The following is a 25,506-nucleotide window of genomic DNA, read 5'->3' as shown; positions in this document are numbered from 1 at the left end:
ATAGTAATAACCATATCCAATAAGTCTTAAGAGGCCATTAACATTTTTTAGTTTAGGCTACATCTCTAGCACAATAGTGAGACCCACTAGCCACAATATCACAGATAACATAGGGTTAAGTTGTCAGTAAATGCACCTGCTAACACTAAGGCCCTGATTTATTAAAGTGTGAAGTGAGGTCAAATGCAGTGAAGTAAATCATAAGCAAAAAAAAAGTGTATTCCTAAAACTGGTCATAGATGATTCATTTTTTTCATTCTGCCAATGGGCTAAATAAAAAAAAAAAGACTAAGATTCCTGCATCCACACTATCAAAGTAGATGGAGGAATTCCATTGCTGGGACACAGTATTCTGACAGCGGGACTCTTCACTGTCAGAATATAGCGATCAGTGGCTGCAGCCGATTGTTCTGTTAAACAGAAATTGCTACACATGGATCGAAATTCAGCCAATCCCTGCTGATGCCGCCGAATTTCGATTACATGCATGACCAGGTTAAAACATTTTGTAAAGGCAATTTTTTAATTAAAATACCAAACATGTTATACTGACCAACTTTGGGCCATGACATAGATAGAGGTGTGTGTGTGTGTGTGTTTTGTGTGTGTGTGTGTGTGTGTGTGGGGGGGGGGGGGTTGACACTGTTTTAATCTGATTTGTGAATACATCTTCAACAATATATCAGATGCACTTTGTGGGTCATTGCCATTACTGGTAAACATCGATCATCCCAGCCCCTGAGCGCTGTCAGCTCTTGCTGTTAACATTCCCTTTAGCATTCAATCCCATGCTATGTGACAGCAGCACAGTTGAGATGTTTGTACACAAATCCTCCATCAGGTGTTTTCACAGCCAACAGTACCTAGAACCCAGGTTTATTGTTCTATTTGTCCATTTGACCATTGCCAATAAAGTGGGGGCAGAACTGTTACAAGGATTTTTGACACCCTACGCGAAACCTCATTTTGCGCCCCCCCCCCCCCCCCCGGCTTGACCCCTGACTCCACCCCATTTGCCCTGCCCATGTATAATGAAGCACCCATTAAATGCAGCCCACCAGAGCCCATCAAATATAGCCTCCCCAGTGCCCATCAAATGCTACCTCACCAGCACCAATCAAATGCAGCCTCACCAGCGCCCGTCACTGCAGCCTCACCAGCGCCCATCAATGCAGCCTACCAGCACCCATCAATGCAGCCTCACCAGTGCCCCTCAAATGCAACCTTACCAGCGCCCATCAAATGCAGCCTACCAGCACCCATCACTGCAGCCAACCAGTGCCCATCAATGAATGTTTGCTTGCTCCTATTCATTTGGGAGTCGGGACAAAGACAGTCCTCTGACACTATGTGTAAATGGAGCGGGGGCTGCCTGCTGATGCTGAGACTTAGTTGCTTGCTTCAGAAAGAAGAGAGTAGGAACACCAGTGGCTGGGCACCCTAGGCAGCAGAGCGCCCTAGACAGCTGCCTAGTTTGCCTAGTGGTAGCACCAGCCCTGAGTGGGGGAAATCTTAAAGCCCAACTCCAGGCAAATAAAAAACTATCCCTTGAAGTGGGGCTGTGCCTAAACTGAAAGGGTTCATTGCTCATTTATGTCTAGGGAAACAGTAAAAGGAAATATACTTATCTGATCCTCTGCTCTTCCCTGCAGCTAGACCAGTCCCTGGAGAATCTGCACCCCCTTGCTCAGGTGATTTAGGGTCCTGACATCCACAAAACCACAGCAGGTCCACAGCCCTGCTCTTAACACGAAGATGCAGAGGGACAGTTCACCGCCAGATCGTGAGAGAGCGTCATCTGCAGGGGGAGCGGAAGATCAGGTAGGTAAAACTGTCTCTCCTCTGCCCTAGGCAACACAAGCTATTAACCCTTGCAGTGCAGACACAGCTCCAGTCCATTGCAATGGGTCATTTTTTTATTTGCCCAGAGTTGGGCTTTAAATTGTACACTTGTCACCAGAACAAAAGATGAAGATGCTTCCTTGCCAACATTTTTTCCTTGGATTCTTCCAGGTAGCAGAGCTACGGCTGTCTTGATTGTCGAGCGGTGAACAATGTCACTCCCATAAATACGCACAACAGTTCAGTCAGTCTGGCAGCGAGGTGTTTTCCCGAGAGTGTATTCTGAGCAGGCACAGCTCAATGTAAATTCTGAAGAAGTTTGTGAACAGGTGGGGGGGCACCATCACTTTATTTATGGTCGCATCTGTTCTGATAAAAATATCCAACCAACGGTGCCCCCTTAAAGTATACCTTCAACTACTCTACTGAATTTCAAAATTCACAAACTGGAGTCTTCTGACTAGGACCGGTCATTGTTTTTATTTTTTAGGAAAGTGTCCTAATACGGTGCTTACAAGCAAAATAAATAATTATAACTAGTAAAAAAATGTGATACAGTGCCTTGCAAAAGTATTTATACCCCCTGAAATTTTCCACATTTTGTCGTTACAACCAAAATTGTGAATGTATTTTATTGGGACTTTATGTGATAAACCAACACAAAGTGGCACATAATTGTGAAGTGGAGGGAAAACCATAAATGGTTTTTAATTTTTTTTACAAATAAATATGTGAAAAGTGTGGTGTACATTTGTATTCAGCCCCCCTGAGTCAATACTTTGTAGAACCACCTTTCTCTGCAATTACAGCCTGCAAGTCTTTTTGGGGATGTCTCTACCAGCTTTGCACATGAGTGACATTTTTGCCCATTCTTCTTTACAAAATCAAGCTATGTCAGATTGAATGGAGAGGGGTTGATTTACTAAAGGCAAATATACTGTGCACTTGTGCACTTTGCAAAATGCAATTGCACTCTGCAGGTGCAGTTCCCCCAGAGCCTGGTAAATGAGCAGAAGCTCAGGTGACTTCCATCATCCAATCATTTGCAAGCAAAAATGCTGTTTTTTAATTTTCCTTGCACATGTTTGGGTACTCTTTGCAAAGTGCCAATTGACCTAATTTACTAAGCTCTGGAACAACTGCACATACAGCGTGCAACTGCACTTTGCAAAGTGCATATCCTATTTCCCTTAGTAAATCAACCCCAGAGTGTCTGTGAACAGTCATTTTAAAGTCTTGCCACAGATTCTCAATTGGATTTAGGTCTGGACTTTGACTGGGCCATTCTAACACATGAATATTCTTTGATCTAAACCATTCTATTGTAGCTCTGGCTTTATGTTTTAGGGTAGTTGTGCTGATGGAAGGTTAACCTCTGCCCCAGTCTCAAGTGTTTTGCAGACTCTAATGCTGCGTACACACGACCGGAATTCTCGTCGGAAAAAGCTCTGATGGTTTTCCCGACGGAATTCCAACGGAATTCGGCTCAAGCTGTCTTGCCTACACACGGTCACATCAAATTCCGATCGTTTATAAACGCGGTGACGTACAACATGTACGATGGAACTAGAAAAAGGAAGTTCAATAGCCAGTAACCAATAGCTTCTGTCTCGTAGTTGAATCTGAGTATGCGTGATTTTTGGCGTGTCGGAATTACATACACACGATCGGAATTACCGATAGAAAGTTTTTCCGTCTGGGAAATTGAGAACATGCTATCAATTTTTGGCTGGCGGAAATTCAGACAGCTAAATTTCCGATGGAGCATACACACGGTCGCATTTTCCGATGAAAAGCTCTCATCGGTATTTTTCTGGCCGGAACTCAGATTGTGTGTACGCGGCATAGCAGATTTTCTTCTAAGATTGCCCTGTATTTGGCTCCATCAATCTTCCCATCAACTCTGACCAGCTTCCCTGTCCCTACTAAAGAAAAGCAACCCCACAACATAATGCTGCCACCACCATTTATCAAGGTGAAGATGGTGTGTTCAGGGTGATGTGCAGTATTAGTTTTCTGCCACACATAGCGTTTTGCTTTTAGGCCAAAAGGTTCTGTTTTGGTGTAATCTGACCAGAGAACCTTCTTCCACATGTTTGTTGTGTCCCCCACATGGCTTCTCGCAAACTTCAAATGCGACTTCTTATGGCTTTCTTTCAACAATGGCTTTCTTCTTGCCACTCTTCCATAAAAGGACAGATTTGTGGAGTGCAGAACTAATAGTTGTCCTGTGGACAGATTCTCCCACCTGAGCTGTGGATCTCTTTAGCTCCTCTACAGTTAACATGGGCCTCTTGGCTGCTTCTCTGCTTATTGCTCTCCTTGCCCGGCCAGCTTGGTAGGAATGCCATGTCTTGGTAGGTTTGCAGTTGTGCCATACTCTTTCTATATTCAGATGATGGATTGAACAGTGCTCCGTGAGATGTTTAAAGCTTGGGATATTTTTTTTATAATCTAACCCTGCTTTAAAATTTTCCACAACTTTATCCCTGACCTGTCTGGTGTGTTCCTTGGCCTCCATAATGCTGTTTGTTCACTAAGGTTCTCTAACAAACCTCTAAGGGCTTCATAAAACAGCTCTATTTATACTGAGATTAAAATTACACACAGATGGACCTGTCCCTTTGTAGCTTACACATCCCCAAAATATCAGCGATCCACCTCCGTTCCTATTTACTAATTAGGTGACTTCTGAAGGCAATTGGTTCCACTAGATTTTAGTTAGGGGTATAACAGTAAAGGGGGCTGAATACAAATGCACGCCACAGTTTTCACATATTTATCTGTAAACTATTTTGAAAACCAATTATGTGTCACTTTGTGTTGGTCTATCACATAAAATCCCAACAAAATCATTTAAGTTTTTGGTTGTAACATGACAAAATGTGGAATATTTCAAGGCACTGTAAATTGTAAAAATAAGTCAAATCTGTTGTTGACCTAGTCTTAAAATTCAAGATGTCTAAATGTACAATGTGTTCAGGTTTACAAACCATTTCACTTCTGTCTTTAGGTGAATATCTGCAGCAAAATCTATTACAAAATCTATTACTATGGTTAAGATGGATATGATCAATGTACTTCAGTTTCATGTTCTTGGATCAAGATTGATGTATATAATGATCACATGTAATAAATAAAAGGCAAAGCGTGTGGTTCCACCTAGTGGCTGAAAAAAGTTATGGTGGGACAGCTTTACCCTAATTAATATGCAGTATATATGTCACTACCACACACTCAGTAAAGTCAATTTTAAATATAAAATGCATAATTGCAGATCACCAACACAGTCAGTGCTGCCTCAAAATGATAAGCTAAAAATGTAATTCAACAGGAAAAATTGTTGTTTTGAAGGCAGGATGGCTAAATAAAACTGTGCATATGCTTGTTTTTTAAAATAAGTATAAGACAAAGATCAGAGGCAGTATATTTGCAGTCAATGACACTATTCAAAAGCAGCAACCAATTATAACTGATCCCTTAGTACTGTAATGTCATTACTACAAATTAATTCTCTATATAATTTCCTTTATTTAATAAACCTACTGACAAACTGTTCACTAATAGCAGGTCCAAGAAATCACCCCCCCCCCCCCCCCCCCACATCAAAAAATGCATTACTGTACCTACTTTTTTTCCCAACATCCTCGCTCAGCTCCTAGGTGAGGATGAGGTCCTCTTGCTATGGCCAAGATCTCAGATAATGTTAAATGGCTCAAATCTCATGATAAGATGACCCTGCGCTGTGCTGCTGCGTCTTCTCATGACATGCTGCTCAGCATTCTCTGAGATCTTGTTGGCAGGAAGATGACATCACCCTCTGTGCTATGGAAGATTAGGAAGGAGGAGTATGTTACCTATGTGTCCCTCAACAAGTATAGTTATGTAGTGTATTATGGAGGGGAAGGGCACCTTTCACTGAGGTAAAAAGTCTGCTTAAGGCACAAAAAAAAATTCAAAAGACAATTAAGACTGCTTTATTAAGTAATCTATATTTTGTAACATAGTATAATGAATACCCACCATATGTTGAGGGAGCGGGCTGGTGTACCGACAAATTATAATACCTCAATACGCAGGTATCTCTTAGCAGAAATGAAGACAGCTCCTACAAAAGTAAAATGTTTATTATTTATGCAGGGAAGACTGTATAGGTGGCATGGGTGTTTTAGTAATTGTAATCTCCTATGTACTTCGAATTCTGTTGTCCTGTGGTTTGGGGAAGAGACAAGTTCTATTCTACGTCTATGTTAGGCAGAATTTATGATTTCTTGGACATTTTTCAGATAATATGAATAACACAAAAACTTTTCTTTCACTGATGGTTAGTGTTTATCTGAAGCCATTTATTATCAATCAACTGTGTTTACTCTTTTTAACCACTTCGCATCCAGGCCAATTCTGACATTTCTCTCCTACATGTAAAATTCATAATTTTTTTGATAGAAAATTACATAGAACCCCCAAACATTATATATGTTTTTTTTAGCAAAGACCCTAGAGAATACAATGGCGGTTGTTGCATCTCGCACAGCAATTTTTCGAACGCGTTTTTTTCAGAAAATAAAAACAGTTTCATGCTTAAAAAAAAAAAAAAAGAAAAGTAAAGTTAGCCCAATTTTTTTGCATAATGTGATAGATGAAGATACGCCGAGTAAATAGAAACCCAACATGTCATGCTTCAAAATTGCACTCGCTCGTGGAATGGCGCCAAACTTTGGTATTTAAAAATCCCCATAGGCGACACTTTAAAATGTTTTACTGGTTACATGTTTTGTGTTACAGAGGAGGTCTAGTGCTAGAATTATTGCTATTGCTCTAACGTTCGCGGCGATACCTCACATGTGTGGTGTGCACACCGTTTTCATATGTGGGCGGGACTTACGTATGTGTTCGCTTCTGCGTGCAAGCTCACGGGGACAGGGGCGCTTTAATTTTTTTTTTTTTATTGTTAATTTTACTTTTATTTTTTTAGTTTGACAATGTAAACATTCCTTGTAATAGGAATATGGCACGATCGGACCTATTTACAGTGAGATATGGGGTCAATAAGACCCCACATCTCACCTCTAGGTTGGGAAGCCTAAAATAAAAAAAAAAAAAAAAACGATCACGGCTTCCCAGCCAAATCGGCGCCGTTATTTTGAATTCAGAGGCCGGGCGTGACGTCATAACATCGCGCCCGGCCTCCGCACGATCATAGATACTCCGGGGACCATCTGGTCCACCGAAAATCTCTATGGTATCATCCGGGGGTCGGCGGATCGTGTGACCGACTCACCGATGGAAGCAGTGAGTCGGTAGAAGCACCGGAGGGCAGCGGGAGGGGGCGTCCTCTCCCGCCGCCCGTAAGAAAGATCAAGCGGCGGAACAGCTGCTATGATCGTTCTTATGGTGCAGGGAATCACCGGATGAAAATGCCGATATCTGAATGATGTCTGTTGCCTCAGGCATTATTCAGATATAACCACCGAAAGCCGAGGCCGTCCTTGGACGTCCTACCGGCGTGAAGTGGTTGACAAATTACGACCCAAATTACTCTGATCAAAAGTTTACGTACCCCAGTTCTTAATATCGTGTATTGCCCCCTTTAACATCAATGACAGATTAAAGTCTTTTGTGGTATATGTGGATGGGGCTCTTTATATTCTCAGATGGTAAAGCTGCCCATTGCTCTTGGCAAAAAGTCACCAGTTCCTGTAAATTCTTAGGCTGTCTTACATGAACTGCATGTTTGAGATCTCCCCAGAGTGGCTCAATGATATCTAGGTCAGGAGACTAAGATGGCCACTCCAGAACCTTCACTTTATTCTGCTGTAGCCAATGACAGGTCAACTTGGCCATGTGTTTTGGATTACAGTCATTTTGGAATGTCCAAGTACGTCCCATGAGCAGCTTCCTGGCTGATGAATGCAAATGTCCCTCCAGTATTTTTTTAATAACATACTGCATTCATCTTGCCATCAATTTTGACCAAATTTCCTGTCCCTTTGTCGCTCACACATCCCCAATATATAAGCGAACCACCTCCGTTCCTTTCATTATAGTTCTTGTTGACTCCTCTCCAAATGTAGCATTTATGGTTGTGGCCAAAAAGCTCAATTTTGGTCTCATCACTTCAAATGACTTTGTGGCAGAAGGTTTGAGGCCTGTCTCTGTGCTGTTTGGCATATTTTAAGCGGGATACTTTGTGGCATTTGGGTGGAATGGCTTTCTTCTGGTGACTTGACCATGCAGCCCATCTTTCTTCAAGTGCCTCCTTATTGTGCATCACGAAACAGCCACACCACATGATTTCAGAGTCCTGAAACAGAGTCCTCTATTTAACCTGAAGTTATTTGTGAGTTTTTCTTTGTATCCCAAACAATTTTCCTGCCAGTTGTGGCTGAAATTTTAGTTGGTCTACCTTACCCTGTCTTGGTTTCAACAGAACCCCTCATTTTCCACTTCTTGATTAGAGTTTGAACATTCTCCTTTGATATCTTTTTATATCCCATTCCTGTTTTATACAGTTCAACTACCTTTTCCGCAGATAATTGGACAATTCCTTTGCTTTCCTTGAATCAGAATCCAGAAACGTCAGTGCAGCACTGGATGAAAGATGCAAGGGTCTGTGAGGAGTCCAGAAACTGATTGACCTTTTATACACACACTGATTACAAGCAAATGGATCACAGGTGAGGATGGTTACCTTTAATAGTCATACAAACCCCTTTGTGTCAACTTGTATACATGTTATCAGGACAAAATCACCAGGGTATGTAAACTTTTGATCAGGGTCATATGGGTAGTTTATGTTGCCATTATGATTTAAAAAGAGTAAATACTGGTGATTGGTAATAAATGGCTTTAGCCAAACACTAACCGTGAGTGAAAAATGTTTTTGTGTTATTCATATTCTATGAAATATGGCCAAGAAATCATAAATTCTGCCATGGTATGTAAACCTATGAGCACAACTGTATATAGTTTTAAGCAGTAAGTAAAGTAAATAGATACCTAATAAGTCACACTTTAAAACTACTCTGGAACAGCGCCAAACTACTGTACTTAAAAGGTCTCCATAGGCGACAATTTAAAAGCCTTTACAGGTTACCAGTTTAGAGTGACATAGAAGGTGGTGCTAGAATTATTGTTCTCACTATAAAATGTGTGGTGATACCTCACGTGTGTTGCGAATACCATTTATGTATGCCTGCGCAGCCAGCGTATGTGTTTGCCTCTGTGTGTGAGCATGGGATTGGTTTGATCAGATACTTTTTCAAGCTGGTAACGACCGGAACCAGAATTGACTAAAGCTTCATTCCTTCTGGTTTCTGATGTCACACAGTGGGAAGAACAACATCGCTTCCTCTGACCGGATGCCACTGGCTGCATCCTCATAGGGATCCCCAATCACACGGGAGAGCCCAGTAAAGGCAGCAGAGGGGGGGGGGGGGGACTCCCTTTTCCTGCCTGTAAAAGTAATCCAGTGGCTTCTTATCTGCTAGGATTGCATTTACATTAAAGGTCGACCCTAAATAAATTATATTTTGATCATTGCTGTGTGTTTGCAAAAACAGTTTGCAGGTGCATCTTCCAGAGGGATTAATGGTACTGAATCACCAAAATGCATCAACAATGCAAAAAATGAATAATATAATAATGTGAGAGGGTGTGGTTGTCGCTACTGCTCATCCTCTTTTACTAAGAACTATGAGACATCAACCCTGAATGGGTAGACCTGTTAGTTAAAATAAAATGGACCTGATAGCGTTATATTAGACATGTATCTACTCTGTTCCGTATGGAGGACCAGCTAGCTTCAAATGGTAGAGCATTAAAGACGCAGCCTCTCACTTCTCATCTTTTTTAAGGCCTTTTCTTGTACACTTTTATTAAAACAAAGTTCAAGACATCACATGGGTTTCCCTCACAAGGGTTAGAATATCTCATCTACAAAAAACAAATGCAAATCAGCCTCCTACAATGCACTATTGCTCTGGCCTCACAGTTCAGGCCCTTTGCCTGTAACCTCCATACAATCTTCCCACACAAGCTATGCGCTCACACTTCTTAGCTCCATACTGCACTGGCTTCCTGCTATGCCCTATGTAGAGCCCTCGTGACCCCGGGCTGAGATGTCCTTTTTCCGCCAGGGTTTAGCCCTGAACCCTGGTCCTTTCTCTAATAAAATCTTGTAAACACACCTGCCCAATTAATGTGTGGTTGTTTGCAAAACCAGGACCCAGGATTAGAAACTTCATCACTCCCAAGTCTCTATGAAGTCTCTGAACTCCAGGTCCCTAACCAGCTTTTAACAGGTTGAGGAAACCGAAAATCCTGTTTCTTCTGTTTTGGTATAAACACCCCGGAGCCCCTTAACCTGCCTGTATGAGAACACTGGGTGACACAAAAAACTTTTCACACTGTGGCAGGGCACAACACTGTCATGTTACTCATTTATTTTTTAATGAGAAAAGAATGATCTGGGGATACTTACAGGAAGTTCCTCACAGAGATATGCTACATTTGTCTGAGATGATTCAATACCCGCTTCTGCTGCCAAGATGAAATGCAAAAAAGCTTCATTTCTGCAGAAAATCACACAAAATATAATCATTCATTTGGAGGGAAAATGTCAGATTGCCATAAACACCACAATGAGTTGTGTGGATATTGTTTCTATGGTTCCTATGGACAACACAGACCTTGAAGACACTTTTTATATGTAAGCATAGCTAGCATTTTAAAGAGACCCAGTCACTGGAAAAATGGGGGGCATATTGCTACAGGTATGAGGTGCAAGCGCCAAGAGGTAGTGTTAGCCTTTGTACACACGGTCGGAGATTCCAACGGAATGTGTCCTATCGGACCGTTTTGTCGGATATTCCGACTGTGTGTGGTCTCCATCGGACTGTTTCCGTCGGAATATCCGACGGACCAACTTTTCCAACTTGCCGGTAAAATTTTCCGACAGAATGCTCCGACCGGACATACTCCGATCATGTGTAGCCTACTCCGACGGACAAAGTGCCACGCATGCTCAGATCAAATTCCTAGACCAAAGCTATTGGCTACTAGCCTGAACGTAGTCCATCGTAACGAAATAACGTCATCACGTTATGTACAATCAGATTTTCCGACAACTTAGTCCGACCGTGTGTATGCAACATCACTTCCGGACCTCTTCTGGAATTAATCCGTCGGAATTACTCCGACGGATTTGGTTGTCGGAATCTCAGACCGTGTGTACAAGGGCTTAGAGTTTGCTGCTAAGCCTTAACCTCTTCCCTTCCTCACACATTTCTACTGGCCTATCACTATGATGGTCCTCCTCACTGGCCAGAGAGAGATGTATAGGAGTGAGGAAGGGGCAGGCAGGCTTTAGGAAATGCTGATGCATTGCTGTAGGTAGGTACAGCTACCTCAGCATCATACTTACCATATTGCGCCCCCTTTCGCTCAAATGACAAAACCTTCTAAAAGGATCGCACCCCACAATTTAGGGTATCTGGAGCATCAGTTCATCAAGACTTTTTTTTCACATTGATTGCTTTTTAAATAAATGTTGTTATGTTCATAGCTTGCAAAAGTACCAGTCATGCGTAAAGATCACCAAAGAAAAAAACTCAGCAAATCTTAAAATGAGGTGGAGGGAAATATTGTATTCTATTAAAATAAAGTATAAAAAAGTAATTTTTATAATGATGTTTAGTAAAAAACATCACATACTTGAATCTGTTTGGGAAACAATCTCAATTAAAGTGTAGTTCTCTTACTTACAGTGACCCATCCAAATAGGCATTTACAGCTTTTCTGATAACGAGTCCAACGTTTCCATTTTGTTCAGCCACAAACTTTGCCAAACTGTGAAAAGTAGGTTTACTGGTTACGTTATTATTAGAATCTGTATTTTTATATTTTCAAGTATCTATTTCCTAAAAGTTGAACTCTAGACAATAACCCAATAATACAGCTGTAATATATGTACAGTATTTGTAATGTTATTCATCCTATCCTATTACATAGTTACATAGTAGGTGCTTATAGTCAGGTGCTTATCTAATTGTTTTTTAAATTATCGATGCTCCCCGCTGAAACCACTGCGTGTGGAAGAGAATTCCACATCCTAGCTACTCTTAGCTCTTGTACACACGGTCGGATATTCCGATGGGAAATGTACGATCAGACCGTGTTGTTGGATAATCTGACAGTGTGTGGGCTCCATCGGACTGTTTCCATCGGAATATCTGACGGACCAAGTTTTGGGACTGGGCTATAAAATTTTCCAACAACATGATCCGATTGGACTTTGATCGTTTGTAGAGAATTCCGATCGGACAAAGTGCCACGCATGCTCTGATCAAATTCCTAGACCAAAGCTATTGGCTACTAGCCTGAACGTAGTCACGTTGTAACTGAATTACGTCATCACGTTACGAATGATTGGATTTTCCGACAACTGTGCCCGACCGTGTGTATGCAACACCAGTTTCGACAGATTTTGTTGTCGGAATGTCCGACCGTGTGTACAAGGGCTTACAGTAAAGAACTCTCTACGCAGTTTAAGGTTAAACATACCCTGTCAGAATTTATGATTTTTCAGAGAATATGAATGATAACACAAAAACTTTTCTTTCACTCATGGTTAGTGTTTGGCTGAAGCAATTTATTATCAACTGTTTACGCTTTTTTAACCACTTGACATCCGCACTATGGCCGAATGACGGGCACAGCGCGGATGTGAATTCCCAGGAGACCGTCATATGACGGCCACCCCTGTGTGGAGCGTGCTGTGATCACCGATCCGAGTAAGGGGCCGGTACTGGCCCCTTACCATGTGATCAGCTGTCAGTCAATGACAGCTGATCACATGATCAAAACAAAAGCTCAGTGATCTTTTTTTTTCTCCTCACGCTAACAGCGGAGGAGAAAAAAAAAAGCCGATCACCGGCTCATCTTAAAGGGACATCGGTCCCGAAACGGAAGAGGCAATTATACCTCATTTATGCCAACTGAAGGTGTCCACAAGTGCCACCTATCAATGCCCACAAGTGCCACCTATCAATGCCCACCAGTGGTGCCAATCAGTGCCACCTAGAAGTGCTGCCTATCAGTGTAACTGATCAGTGCCCATCATTGCCACCCATCAGTGCCCATCACTGCCACCTATCGGTGCCCATCAGTGCCGCCTCATCAGCGTACATCAATGAAGGACAGAAATTACCTGTTTTAAAATTTTATAACAAAAAATGTAAAAAAACATTTTCTTTAAAATTCAGTCTTTTTAAAAAATTTTAACAAAATATAAAAAGCGCACAGGTTATCAAATACCACCAAAAGAAAGCTCTATTTGGAGGAAAAAAATGCTAAAAATTGAATTTGGGTACAGTACTGAAAGTTGAAAATTGGTCTGGATAGGAGGGGGGTTTAAGTGCCCAGTAAGCAAGTGGTTAATCATAATGACAACAGAAACTACCCAAATTTCCCTGATCAAAATTTTACAAACCCTGGTGATTTGAAAGTTGACACAAAGGGGTTTGAATGGCTATTAAAAGGTAGCCATCCTCGCCTGTGATCTGTTTTCTTGTAATTATTGTGTGTGTAACAAAGGTCAATGAGTTTCTGGACTCCTGACAGACTTTTGCATCTTTCATCCAGTGCTGCACTGAAGTTTCTGGATTCTGAGTCATGGGGAAAGCAAAAGAATTGTTAAAGTGTCTGCGGGAAAAGGTAGTTGAACTGTATAAAACAGGAAAGAGATATAAAAAGATATCCAAGGAATTGAGAACGCCAATCAGCAGTGTTCAAACTCTAATCAAGTCAACTCTAGTCAACTCTAAATAAGTGGAAAATGACGGGGGTTCTATTGAAACCAACCCACTGTCAGGTAGACAAACAAAAATTTCAGTCACTACTGGCAGAAAATTTTTTCCGGATGCAAAGAAAAACCCACAAATAACTTCCGGTGAAATAGGGGACTCTCTGAAAACATGTGGGGTGGATGTTTCAAGATGCACAATAGGGAGGCACTTGAAGAAAGATGGGCTGCATGGTCGAGTCGCCAGAAGAAAACCACTACTAAGCAAAGGCAGGCTGAGTTCAGGGAATAGTCCAATATCCGATCCAATGACAGTCTAGGTGAAAGGTTGAATTCAGGAAATAGCCCAATATCAGATCAGGGCCATACACAGGGAAATCCAACAGCAAAGCAAGGCAGACAAACCGGAGGCTTGATCAGGAACAATGCAGGTAACTGTCTCTATCACAAGCAAGGGATAGAGTTCGGTTTGTTTATATCAGGTAACTGATCAGATCAGTCACCTTACAGGTGAAGACAGACAGGGGAAAAGCAACAGCTAACACCCGGGTGCAGGAATGAAGAACAGGGGAACTAAGAGATCATGACAGTTATCTAAAAATACTGCAGAAAGATTTGCATTCATCAGCCAGGAAGCTGCGCACGGGACGTACTTGGACATTCCAACATGACAATGATTCAAAACACAAGGTCGACCTGTCATTGGCTGCAGCAGAAGGTTCTGGAGTGGTCATCTCAGTCTCCTGACCTCAATATCATTGAGCCACTCTGGGGAGATCTCAGATGTGCAGTTCATGCAAGACAGCCCAAGAATTTACAGGAACTGGAGGCTTTTTGCCAAGAGGAATGGGCAGCTTTACCATCTGAGAAGATAAAGAACCTCCTCCACAAATACCACAAAAGTGTGAAAAACACGGTATTAAGAACTGGGATATGTAAACTTTTGATCAGGGTCATTTGGGTAGTTTCTGTTGTCATTATGATTTAAAAAGATTAAACACAGTTGTTTGATAATAAATGGCTTCGGCCAAACACGAACCATGAGTGAAAGAAAAGTTTTTATTTTTATCATTCATATTCGTAAAACTTATATTTGTAAACTTATGAGCACAACTGTATATTATATACTGTATATATATATACACACATACACAGTATCCCACAAAAGTGAGTGTATCTCTCACATTTTTGTAAATATTTAATAAATTAAGTGAAAATGTCCAAATTGGGCCCAAAGTGTCCTATTTTGTGTGGCCACCATTATTTTTCAGCACTGCCTTAAACTTCTTGGGCATGGAGTTTACCAGAGCTTCACAGGTTGCCACTGGAGTCCTCTTCCACTCCTCCATGACAACATCACGGAGCAGGTGGATGTTAGAGACCTTACGCTCCTCCACCTTCCATTTGAGGATGCCCCACATATGCTCAATAGGCTTAAGGTCTGGAAACATGCTTGGCCAATCCATCACCTTTACCCTCAGCTCCTTTAGCAAGGCAGTGGTCTTCTTGGAGGTGTGTTTGGGGTTGTTATGTTGAAATACTGCCCTGCGGCTCAGTCTCCGAAGGGAGGGGGTCAGTATGTCACAGTACATGTTGTCATTCATAGTTCCCTCAATTAACTGTAGCTCCCCAGTGCCAGCAGCACTCATGCAGCCCCAGACAATGACACTCCCACCACCATGCTTGACTGTAGGCAAGACACACTTGTCTTTGTACTCCTCACCTGGTTGCCACCACACACGCTTGACACCATCTGAACCAAATACGTTTATCTTGGTCTCATCAGACCACAGGACATGGTTCCAGTAATCCATGTCCTAATTCCGCGTACACACGACCGCAAAGGTTCCGACAGAACGAATCCATCGAACAATTGCGATTGTGTGTGGGCTCCATCGGACCTTTGCTGTCCAAAAAACTGATGGACTTTAGAAATAGAACATGTTTCAAATTTTTCCGCCAGTCCCAGTTCCTATCAAGAAATCCATTCGTGTGTATGCTAGTCCGACAGACAAAAAAACGATGCTAGGGCAGCTATTGGCTACTGGCTATGAATTTCCTTATTCTAGTCCAGTCGTATGTCATCACGTTTGAATCCGTCGGACTTTGGTGTGATTGTGTGTGGCCAAGTCCGTTCATTTGCAAAGTCTGTCGGAACTCCGCCGAAAGTCAGTCGGGATGACCGTAGGACCTAGTCCATCGAAAAGTCTGGTCGCGTGTACACAGCATTAGTCTGCTTGTTTAAAGCAAACTGTTTGCAGGTTTTCTTGTGCATTATCTTTAGAAGAGGCTTTCTTCTGGGATAACAGCCATGTAGACCAATTTGATGCAGTGTGCGGTGTATGGCCTGAGCACTGACATGCTGACCCCCACCCCCCCACCCCTTTAACCTCTGCAGCAATGCTGGCAGCACTCATACATCTGTTTCCCAAAGACAACCTTTGGATATGACACTGAGCATGTGCACTCAACTTCTTTGGTTGACCATGGCAAGGCCTGTTCTGAGTGGAACTTGTCCTGTTAAACCGCTGTATGGTCTTGGCCACTGTGCTGCAGCTCAGTTTCAGTGTCTTGGCAATCTTCTTATAGCCTAGGCCATTTTTATGTAGTGCAACAATTCTTTTTTTCAGATCCCCAGAGAGTTCTTTGCCATGCAGTACCATGTTGAACTTCCAGTGACCAGTATGAGAGAGTGAGAGCAATAACACCAAATTTTACACACCTGCTCCCCATTCACAACTGAGACCTTGTAACATTAACAAGTTACATGACACCGGGGAGGGAAAATGGCTAATTGGGCCCAATTTGGACATTTTCACTTAGGGGTGTACTCATTTTTGTTGCCAGCGGTTTAGACATTAATGGCTGTGTGTTGAGTTATTTTGAGGTAGCAGCAAATTTACACTTATACAAGCTGTACACTCACTACTTTACAATGTAGCAAAGTGTGATCTCTTCAGTGTTGTCACATGACAAGATATAATAAAATATTTACAAAAATGTAAGGGGTGTACTCACTTTTGTGAGATACTGTATATATATATATATATATATATATATATATATATATATATATATATATATATATATATATACAGGGCAGGACTTAGGGTGGTGGGGGCCCCTGGGCTTGAGTCACTTTTGGACCCTACCTTCTATACATTACTGTATTTATCTGCGTATAACACGTGCCCCAAATTTATGAGGCAATTTTAAGGAAAAAAAATGACATTAAAATGCCCATCAATGCAGCCTTATCAGTGTCCATCTGCAGCCTTGCCCATCCATCTGCAGCCTTGTCCAGTGTAATTGCAGCCTTGTCAATGTAGCCTTGTCATTTTCAGCATTGTCATTGCAGTCTTGAACTTTAAAAATGGCACCTCCGAGATAGAGAGTCATGTGTACCTCGGCAGCTCTCAAGTCCTTTCGGCGGCTCTTGGGTCCATCTCTCAGTCCCGAGCGGAGCTGAGGGTAGCTGCGTGTACTCGGCTCGGTTCACAGTCATGCCCAGTCCCTGTGTTATGTCCATCACAGGGCGGGACTGGGCGTGCCTGTGAGTGGAGCAGAGCCTGAGCCCAGTCAAGCCCAATGGTAAGTCCAGCCCTGTATATATATATATATATAGATAGATACACTCACCAACCATTTTATTAGGTACACCTTGCTAGTACTGTGTTGGACCCTCTTTTGCCTTCAGAATTGCCTTAATTCTTCATGGCATAGATTCAACAAGGTTTTGGAAACATTCCTCAGAGAGTTTGGTCTATATTGACATAATAGCATCACGCAGTTGCTGCAGATTTGTCAGCTGCACAACCATGATGCGAATTTCCGTTCCACCACATCCCAAAGGTGCTCTATTGGATTGAGATCTGGTGACTGTGGAGGCCATTGGAGTACAGTGAGCTCATTGTCATGTTCAGGAAACAAGTGGTGAGATGATCTGAGCTTTGTGACATGGTGCATTATCCTGCTGGAAGTAGCCATCAGAAGATGGGTACACTGTAGTCATAAAGGGATGGACATGATCAGCAACAATACTAGGTATGTTGTGGCGTTTAAATGATGCTCAAATTGGTACTAAGGGGCCCAAAGTGTGCCAATAAAATATCCCCCACACCATTACACCACCACCAGCCTGATCCATTGATACAAGGCAAGATGGATTCATGCGTTCATGTTGCTTAGGCCAAATTCTGACCCTAACCTCTGAATGTTGCAGCTGAAATCGAGACTCATCAGACCAGGCAATATTTTTCTAATCTTCTATTGTCCAATTAGGGTGAGCCAGTGTGAATTGTAGCCTCAGTTTCCTGTTCTTAGCTGACAGGAGTGGCACCCAGTGTGGTCTTCTGCTGTTGTAGCCCATCTGCTTCAAGGTTCAATGTGTTCAGAGATAGTATTCTGCATACCTTGGTTGTATCGAGCGGTTATTTGAGTTACTGTTGTCTTTCTATCATCTCGAACCAGTCTGCCCATTCTCCTATAACCTCTGAGAACAAGGCATTTTCATCCACACAACTGGATATTTTCTCTTTTTTGGACCATTCTCTGTAAACCCTAGAAATGGTTGTGTGTGAAAATCCCAGTATATGGGCAGTTTTTGAAATACTCAGGCCAGCTCGTCTGGCACCAACAACCATGCTATGTTCAAAGTCACAGTTTGAACTTTAGCAAGTCACCTTCACCACGTCTAGATGCCCAAATGCTTTGAGTTGCTGCTATGTGATTGGCTGATTAGCAATTGGTGTTACCAGGCAATTGAACAGGTGTACCTAATAAAGTGGCTGGTGAGTGTATATACTGTATATACACAATGTTTGGATTCATATTTGTCCAACATTTGTAAATGATATTTATTTATCTCGTATTGTACATTGGCTCTCTACAAGGATTATACAGTATATGTGCTCCAGGGAGTACTCTGGTCAACTCAGAAGAAACTTCTGCTTCACCACAGTAGCCTAGCATTCTATCCAATAAATCATATACCATATGGATATCAGTAACTCTTTTTAGATATTAAAAAACATAATGGTTTGTTTGTAACATATTTAAAGATATTTAGGGGTACCGGAAATAAATGTCAAAAGGTACTGGAAGAGGAGCCACACCAGGGAGTGAATGGTCACCGTGGGCTTTTAAAAAGGGGTACATACTTTAACAGCATTAACAAGCACTCCTATGATATACCAACAATACCATATGTTTTACTTACAATACAGCTGCCTTTGGATTTCTCTGTATGTTCCTTAAACTCCCCATGATTAAATATTGTGCGATGTTAATAGAGGCTTCAATATGGCCACCATCTGAAGCTTTAGACATGTATTCAAAGGCACGTGTCTGTGAGCAAGAAATATTGGTTTTAGTAATGTTTACCAAAAAAAAATGACAATGTACAAGTTAATATATATATATATATATATATATATATATATATACATATATATATATATATATATATATATATATATATATATATTTTATATATATATATATTTTATATATATATATATATATATATATATATATATATTCCACTGAAATTCATGGTTTATAATTTTAAGAAATGTATAATTCAATAAGTGTTAAAGCTTTAATAAATGTTTGTTAATTACAAATAGAATTAATAGAACAGACTGCACAGTACTAAGATTTATCAACTAATTCCGGCCATCCACTTAAAGCCGAATAACAGATCATGAATGCAATGATATCAAATATTCTTGCAAAAATTATTGTTCAACACAGCAAAAATAAAGATAAACTGACCCACCATTTTTTACTTTGTTGGATAAAAATATTTATTATTGATGAAACCACCTGAATTCTGTAATCCTATTCTTTCATTAATACAGTTGTTATAGTGAACAGAAGTATTGTAGGGCCGCGTACACACGGGCGGACTGTTCGCCCAACTTTGTCCGCTGAACAGTGTTTGGGCGGACAGTCCGCTCGTGTGTGGGCTTTCAGCGGACAGTTTCAGCGGACAGTTGGACGGACAAGGTTTTTCGGAAATTCCGAAAAACTGTCCGCTGAAACCTTGTTTGAGCGAACAGTCTGCCCGTGTGTAGGCTTGTTCGTCAAACAAAGTTGCGCGCATGCTCAGAAAGGATTTTCACGCCGAAAGCTATAATGCAGTGTATAGGACGTCGTATTTTTCGTCCCGTCGTACGTGCCGTTCACGTCATCGCGCATGGTTTCAGCAAACTGTTCGTCCGTCGTGTGTGGCCATGTCCGTCCATGCTAAGTTTGAGCGGACTGTTTGCCGAAACTGTTGGACGGACAAAGTTGGGCGAACAGTCCGCGCGTGTGTACGCGGCCTTACATGTATGGACAGCAAAAGCCTGTGACATTTTAGGTGCAAACACTGATACACATAAACTAGTGCAAAACATTGACAATTTTTGCAAAAACAGCAATTTGCATGTCTTTTTTAAATTACAAAAAACGTTTGTCAAACAGAGAAAAAAAACTTGTGTACTAACTAAGCAAACATTTGCAGTGTTTTCTGATGTTTTATAAAATAATTGTTATGTCTGCTGCAATTTTGGATATAATTTCACACAAAAAAAAAAAAATCAACACACTAATTATATATACTGTATATATAACTTTAGATGACAATAAAGTGACTTTTTTTGATTGAACCAATGCACAACCTTGGTGGGTGTAAGATCACAATAAAATATGAGTATATGCCATGGGCTTGGCAGCTGGTTTGTCCCACAACCCACACAATCAATGACCAAATGCAAGGGTCACAGACCACATTTCAGAGCCTATTGTCCTCCTCCATCATATGGTGACCACATGCGGCTAGATTTTAGTTCACTTTAGTTTAGCTACAGTATTCTAAAATGTTTACCGTATTTGATTTTCCATCATCTCAAAGGGATAAATTGCTGATCATTTTGACCGTAGTGGGCCAAACAAATTTAAGAAAAAGGGTGGAAATGTTTCTTGTTTCTTATAAAAACTAGCAAAATTCACACAATGAATGTGGTTCTCATTTGGCAAAAGTCAGCTATTATAGTAATAAACAGGCGCTATTAAAAAAAGTACTGGTACATCCGGAAGAAATTTTTTTGTGGTCATGAACATTTATTTGTTTAAACAATTATGACTAGAACAGGAATTCATGAAAGAATAATGCAAACAAAGGTTTAGCATTCTCCTGTATTATAATAACCTTTTAGAATGAACTTTTATAGGATAGTGCCTAATGCAATGTGACACAATGAATGCGTTTGGTCTTATCCCAAATAATTCATCATAATTCAAGTATCAGAACCTTGGGGCACGGGGTGCCATAATGAAAGATTATTGTTTTTGCACACCATTATTCCTCTAAATACTGAAGTGTGCGGGAGTGACTAATACGATCAGAAGCACACATTTTTAGATCTACACTTTTTATTCTTTCAAACAACATTTCTTAAGTCAATGATGACATCATCAAATGCACCGGCAAACAATTTCTCCGAAAAACATACGATTGATAATCCAACCTCTTATGACTAGCTATAGACTTTACTGATAGGCTCAGGCTCCCATTACTGCGGAGTCCTTATATTTTTTTACCACCATCTAGCACTAACCACTTGTCCCTAAACCTAATTTTCCTGCATGTGTTATGCCCTGTACACACGGTCGGACATTCGACCACAAAATCCGTCAGATTTTTTCCGACGGATTTTGGCCAAAAACTTGTGTTGCATACACTCGGTCGGACAAAGTTGTTGGAAGATCCGATCGTTCTGAAGGCAGTGACATTCGTTGCGTACGAGGGGAATACGTAGCGGCCAGTAGCCAATAGCTTTCATCTCGTAATTTATTTTGAGCATGTGTGGCACTTTGCCCGTCTGAATTCTCTACAAACGATCGGAAAAAGTCAGATCGGATTTTGTTGTCGGAAAATTTTAGATCCAGCTCTCAAACTTTTTCCGTCTGAATTTCTGACTGAAAAAATCTGATAGAGCCCACACACAATCGGATTTTCCAACAACATAATCCGATCGGGCTGTTTCCGTCTGAATTTCCGACTGTGTGTACAGGGCATTAGTCTGAAAGAGCAGTGTGATAACATGACAAAGTATGGGGTGGCGCTAAAGCTTACTTTCTTTGGTTCCAATGTACAGCACTAAGTGCCATCCTCATGGCTACTCTCTATAATAGTGTATGAATACACAATAGTGTATGAATACACTAGACCCAATTAGAATTTAGGATCTAGACCAACCTTTACAACACAGTGCAACCCTTGAAATAACGTTCAGGTCTCAGGGAGCCCCTGCTAAAAATGATTAGATCTGCAACTCATGATACATTAGTATGATAATCAATGGGAAGAATGCTCCTTACACTTCTAGTCATTGGGAAGAATTACCCCCTTACAGATAGCTAAAAAGATTAATGGTGTCAGTGGGAACTTATCTGAGAGGCCCCTGAAGGAACCATATGATCCCATGGAATCCATGGAATCCTGGTTGGGAGACCCTGATCTAGAGGCACTCCTCCTCCCAGTACAGTATAAGGCTAAAATCAGTAGTGGAAATCTGTGGGCAAAACTTTTACTCTATTTAAATGCCCAATTAAAGCTGGGATTTGTCAAACTTAAAGAAATACATTGAAAAACCTGGTATGTGTATAAAGGCCCTAATGATGAAAGGTCCCTTACCTTCATGTACAGTATCTGATTAATTCACCACATCATGACAATGTTCTCTGCATATAAAATCCTGTCTTGGCAGCACATTGACTTAAATGTTGGCACTCTTACCTGAAGCACTGGGGTCCTTGGTTTGAATCCTAACCAGGACACTACTTACATTGACTTTGCATGTTCTCCCTGTGCTTGTGAGTTTCCTCTGGGTACTCCTGTCTAAATTGCACCTAGTATGAGTATGCATGTGAGGTAGGGACCTTAGATTCTAAGCTCCTTGGAGGCAAAAACTGATGTGAATGTAAAGTATGTAAAGCGCTGCAAAAATTGTGGGCTCTATATAAATACCTGTAATAAATAGTAAACTAGTCATCATGGAGTCAGCGAGCAGCACCACTTACTTCATTGGCTCCAGATTCTGGAGAAATCCCATGCAGATGCATAACGCCAAGATTAAATGCTGCATCGGCATTCCCCTTATCGTAAGCTTTGCTCCAGTACTTCACAGCCTTCACATTGTCTTTCTTGAAATTATGGTAATACCAGCCCAAGCCATTCAGAGCCTCTACTTGTCCCTGTGAGGAAAGGAAGATAGTTAAGATATTCAATCCATGTCCAACACATTTTATAACGTTCCACAATTCCTAAGGAGACCGAATGTATGGGCTAATAATGTATACAATATTTTACCTTGTGAATACAGTTAAAGTACTTAGCCGTCTTTAGCGCAGGGCAAACGGGGCACCTGCCCTGGGCCCAATGTTTGTAGGGGGGCCCGCACTGCTACCCGCGAATTGGGGCCCCAAGGAAGGTTTTGCAGAGTGTGCAGAGGACACGGGACGGGAGGCTGTATTCCCGTGCTAGCCAGCTGAGAGGGGGCGGGCTGGGAGCTCGACTGACGCTCTGATCCCGCCCCCTGCAGCCTGTATGCTCAGAACAGAGCGGCTGTAGTGAGAGCCAGTGATCGGAGTGGGAGCGTCAGTGGAGCTCCCGGCCCCGCCCCCGGACCTCTGTATTCCCCAGCCAGTATAGAGGGGGCGGGGCCGGGAGCTCCACTGACGCTCCCATTCCGAGTACTGGTTCTCACTACAGTCGCTCTGTTCCGAGCATACAGGCTGCAGGGGGGCGGGGTCAGAGCATCAGTGGAGCTCCCGGCCCCGCCCCCCTCTCAGCTGGCTAGCGCGGGAATACAGCCTCCCATGTCCTCTGTGCACTCTGCAAAACCTTCATTGGGGCCCCAATTCACGGGTAACGGGGCCCCCCTACAAAGCATCAGTGGAGCTCCCGGCTGTTGTAGTGAGATCAGAGAATGTAAGCCCCGCCCACATACCTCTAAATGTATGTAGTGTGTTTAGCTGCTCAGGTATATCCTTGCACCCATAAAATGCCTGACTGCTTAAACCCTGAGCTGTGCTAAAAGTTCTCTGACCATCACCTGTAGCATGTCCGCAGTCTCTGATTGTCTCCTGCAGTATGTCCGTAGTCTCTGATTGTCTCCTGCAGTATGTCCGCAGTCTTTGATTGTCTCCTGCAGTATGTCCGCAGTCTCTGATTGTCTCCTGCAGTATGTCCACAGTCTTTGATTGTCTCCTGCAGTATGTCCGCAGTCTCTGATTGTCTCCTGCAGTATGTCCGCAGTCTCTTATTGTCTCCTGCAGTATGTCCGCAGTCTCTGATTGTCTCCTGCGGTATGTCCGCAGTCTCTGATTGTCTCCTGCAGTATGTCCGCAGTCTCTGATTGTCTCCTGCAGTATGTCCCCAGTCTCTTATTATCTCCTGCAGTATGTCCGCAGTCTCTGATTGTCTCCTGCAGTATGTCCTCAGTCTTTGATTGTCTCCTGCGGTATGTCTGCAGTCTCTTATTGTCTCCTGCAGTATGTCTGCAGTCTCTGATTGTCTCCTGCAGTATGTCCGCAGTCTCTGATTGTCTCCTGCAGTATGTTCGCAGTCTCTGATTGTCTCCTGCAGTATGTTCGCAGTCTCTGATTGTCTCCTGCAGTATGTTCGCAGTCTCTGATTGTCTCCTGCAGTATGTTCGCAGTCTCTGATTGTCTCCTGTAGTACGTCCCCAGTCTCTGTCTCCTGCAGTTTGTCGCCAGTCTCTGATTGTCTCCTGCAGTATGTCAGCAGTCTCTGATTGTCTCCTGCCGTATGTCCGCAGTCTCTGATTGTCTCCTGTAGTATGTCTGCAGTCTCTGATTGTCTCCTGTAGTATGTCTGCAGTCTCTGATTGTATCCTGCAGTATGTCCGCAGTCTCTGATTGTCTCCTGCAGTATGTCCGCAGTCTATGATTCTCTCCTGCAGTATGTCCGCAGTCTCTGATTGTCTCCTGCAGTATGTCCGCAGCCTCTTATTGTCTCCTGCAGTATGTCCGCAGTCTTTGATTGTATCCTGCGGTATGTCCGCATTCTGATTGTCTCCTGCAGTATGTCCGCAGTCTCTTATTGTCTCCTGCAGTATGTCCGCAGTCTCTTATTGTCTCCTGCAGTATGTCCGCAGTCTCTGATTGTCTCCTGCAGTATGTCCGCAGTCTCTGATTGTCTCCTGCAGTATGTCCGCAGTCTCTGATTGTCTCCTGCAGTATGTCCGCAGTCTCTGATTGCCTCCTGCAGTATGTCCGCAGTCTCTGATTGTCTCCTGCCATATGTCCGCAGTCTCTGATTGTCTCCTGTAGTATGTCTGCAGTCTCTGATTGTCTCCTGTAGTATGTCTGCAGTCTCTGATTTTATCCTGCAGTATGTCCGCAGTCTCTGATTGTCTCCTGTAGTATGTCCCCAGTCTCTGTCTCCTTCAGTATGTCGCCAGTCTTTGATTGTCTCCTGCAGTATGTCGCCAGTCTCTGATTGTCTCCTGCAGTATGTCAGCAGTCTCTGATTATCTCCTGCCGTATGTCCGCAGTGTCTGATTGTCTCCTGTAGTATGTCTGCAGTCTCTTATTGACTCCTGTAGTATGTCTGCAGTCTCTGATTGTCTCCTGCAGTATGTTCGCAGTCTCTGATTGTCTCCTGTAATATGTCCCAGTCTCTGTCTCCTGCAGTATGTCGCCAGTCTCCGATTGTCTCCTGCAGTATGTCGCTAGTCTCCGATTGTCTCCTGCCATATGTCCGCAGTCTCTGATTGTCTCCTGCCGTATGTCTGCAGTCTCTGATTGTCTCCTGTAGTATGTCTGCAGTCTCTGAACCTCTCCAGTAG

The 25,506-nt window shown here is 42.3% G+C and overlaps 1 protein-coding gene across 1 annotated transcript in view; it reads right to left on the bottom strand.

Moving 5' to 3' along the window:
• The window catches only part of SEL1L3 (SEL1L family member 3), a 130,282-nt gene that overhangs the window by 12,405 nt on the left and 92,371 nt on the right, over positions 1 to 25,506 (bottom strand). Inside the window, exons 15-19 of the mRNA XM_077477681.1 lie at positions 22,715 to 22,888; positions 18,864 to 18,991; positions 11,608 to 11,691; positions 10,325 to 10,415; positions 5,866 to 5,950 (exon numbers count right to left, since the gene is read on the bottom strand). Coding sequence (XP_077333807.1) covers positions 5,866 to 5,950; positions 10,325 to 10,415; positions 11,608 to 11,691; positions 18,864 to 18,991; positions 22,715 to 22,888 — 562 coding nt within the window. The remainder of the gene's footprint in view (positions 1 to 5,865; positions 5,951 to 10,324; positions 10,416 to 11,607; positions 11,692 to 18,863; positions 18,992 to 22,714; positions 22,889 to 25,506) is intronic.

Source organism: Lithobates pipiens, unplaced genomic scaffold (genome assembly GCF_037356315.1).
Source record: "Lithobates pipiens isolate NorthernLeopardFrog02 unplaced genomic scaffold, aLitPip1_a1.2 Scaffold_13, whole genome shotgun sequence".
In the NCBI taxonomy this organism is placed as follows: domain Eukaryota; kingdom Metazoa; phylum Chordata; class Amphibia; order Anura; family Ranidae; genus Lithobates; species Lithobates pipiens.
Note: the sequence above shows the minus strand (reverse complement) of the source record. Positions and strands in the feature narration are given on the sequence as shown.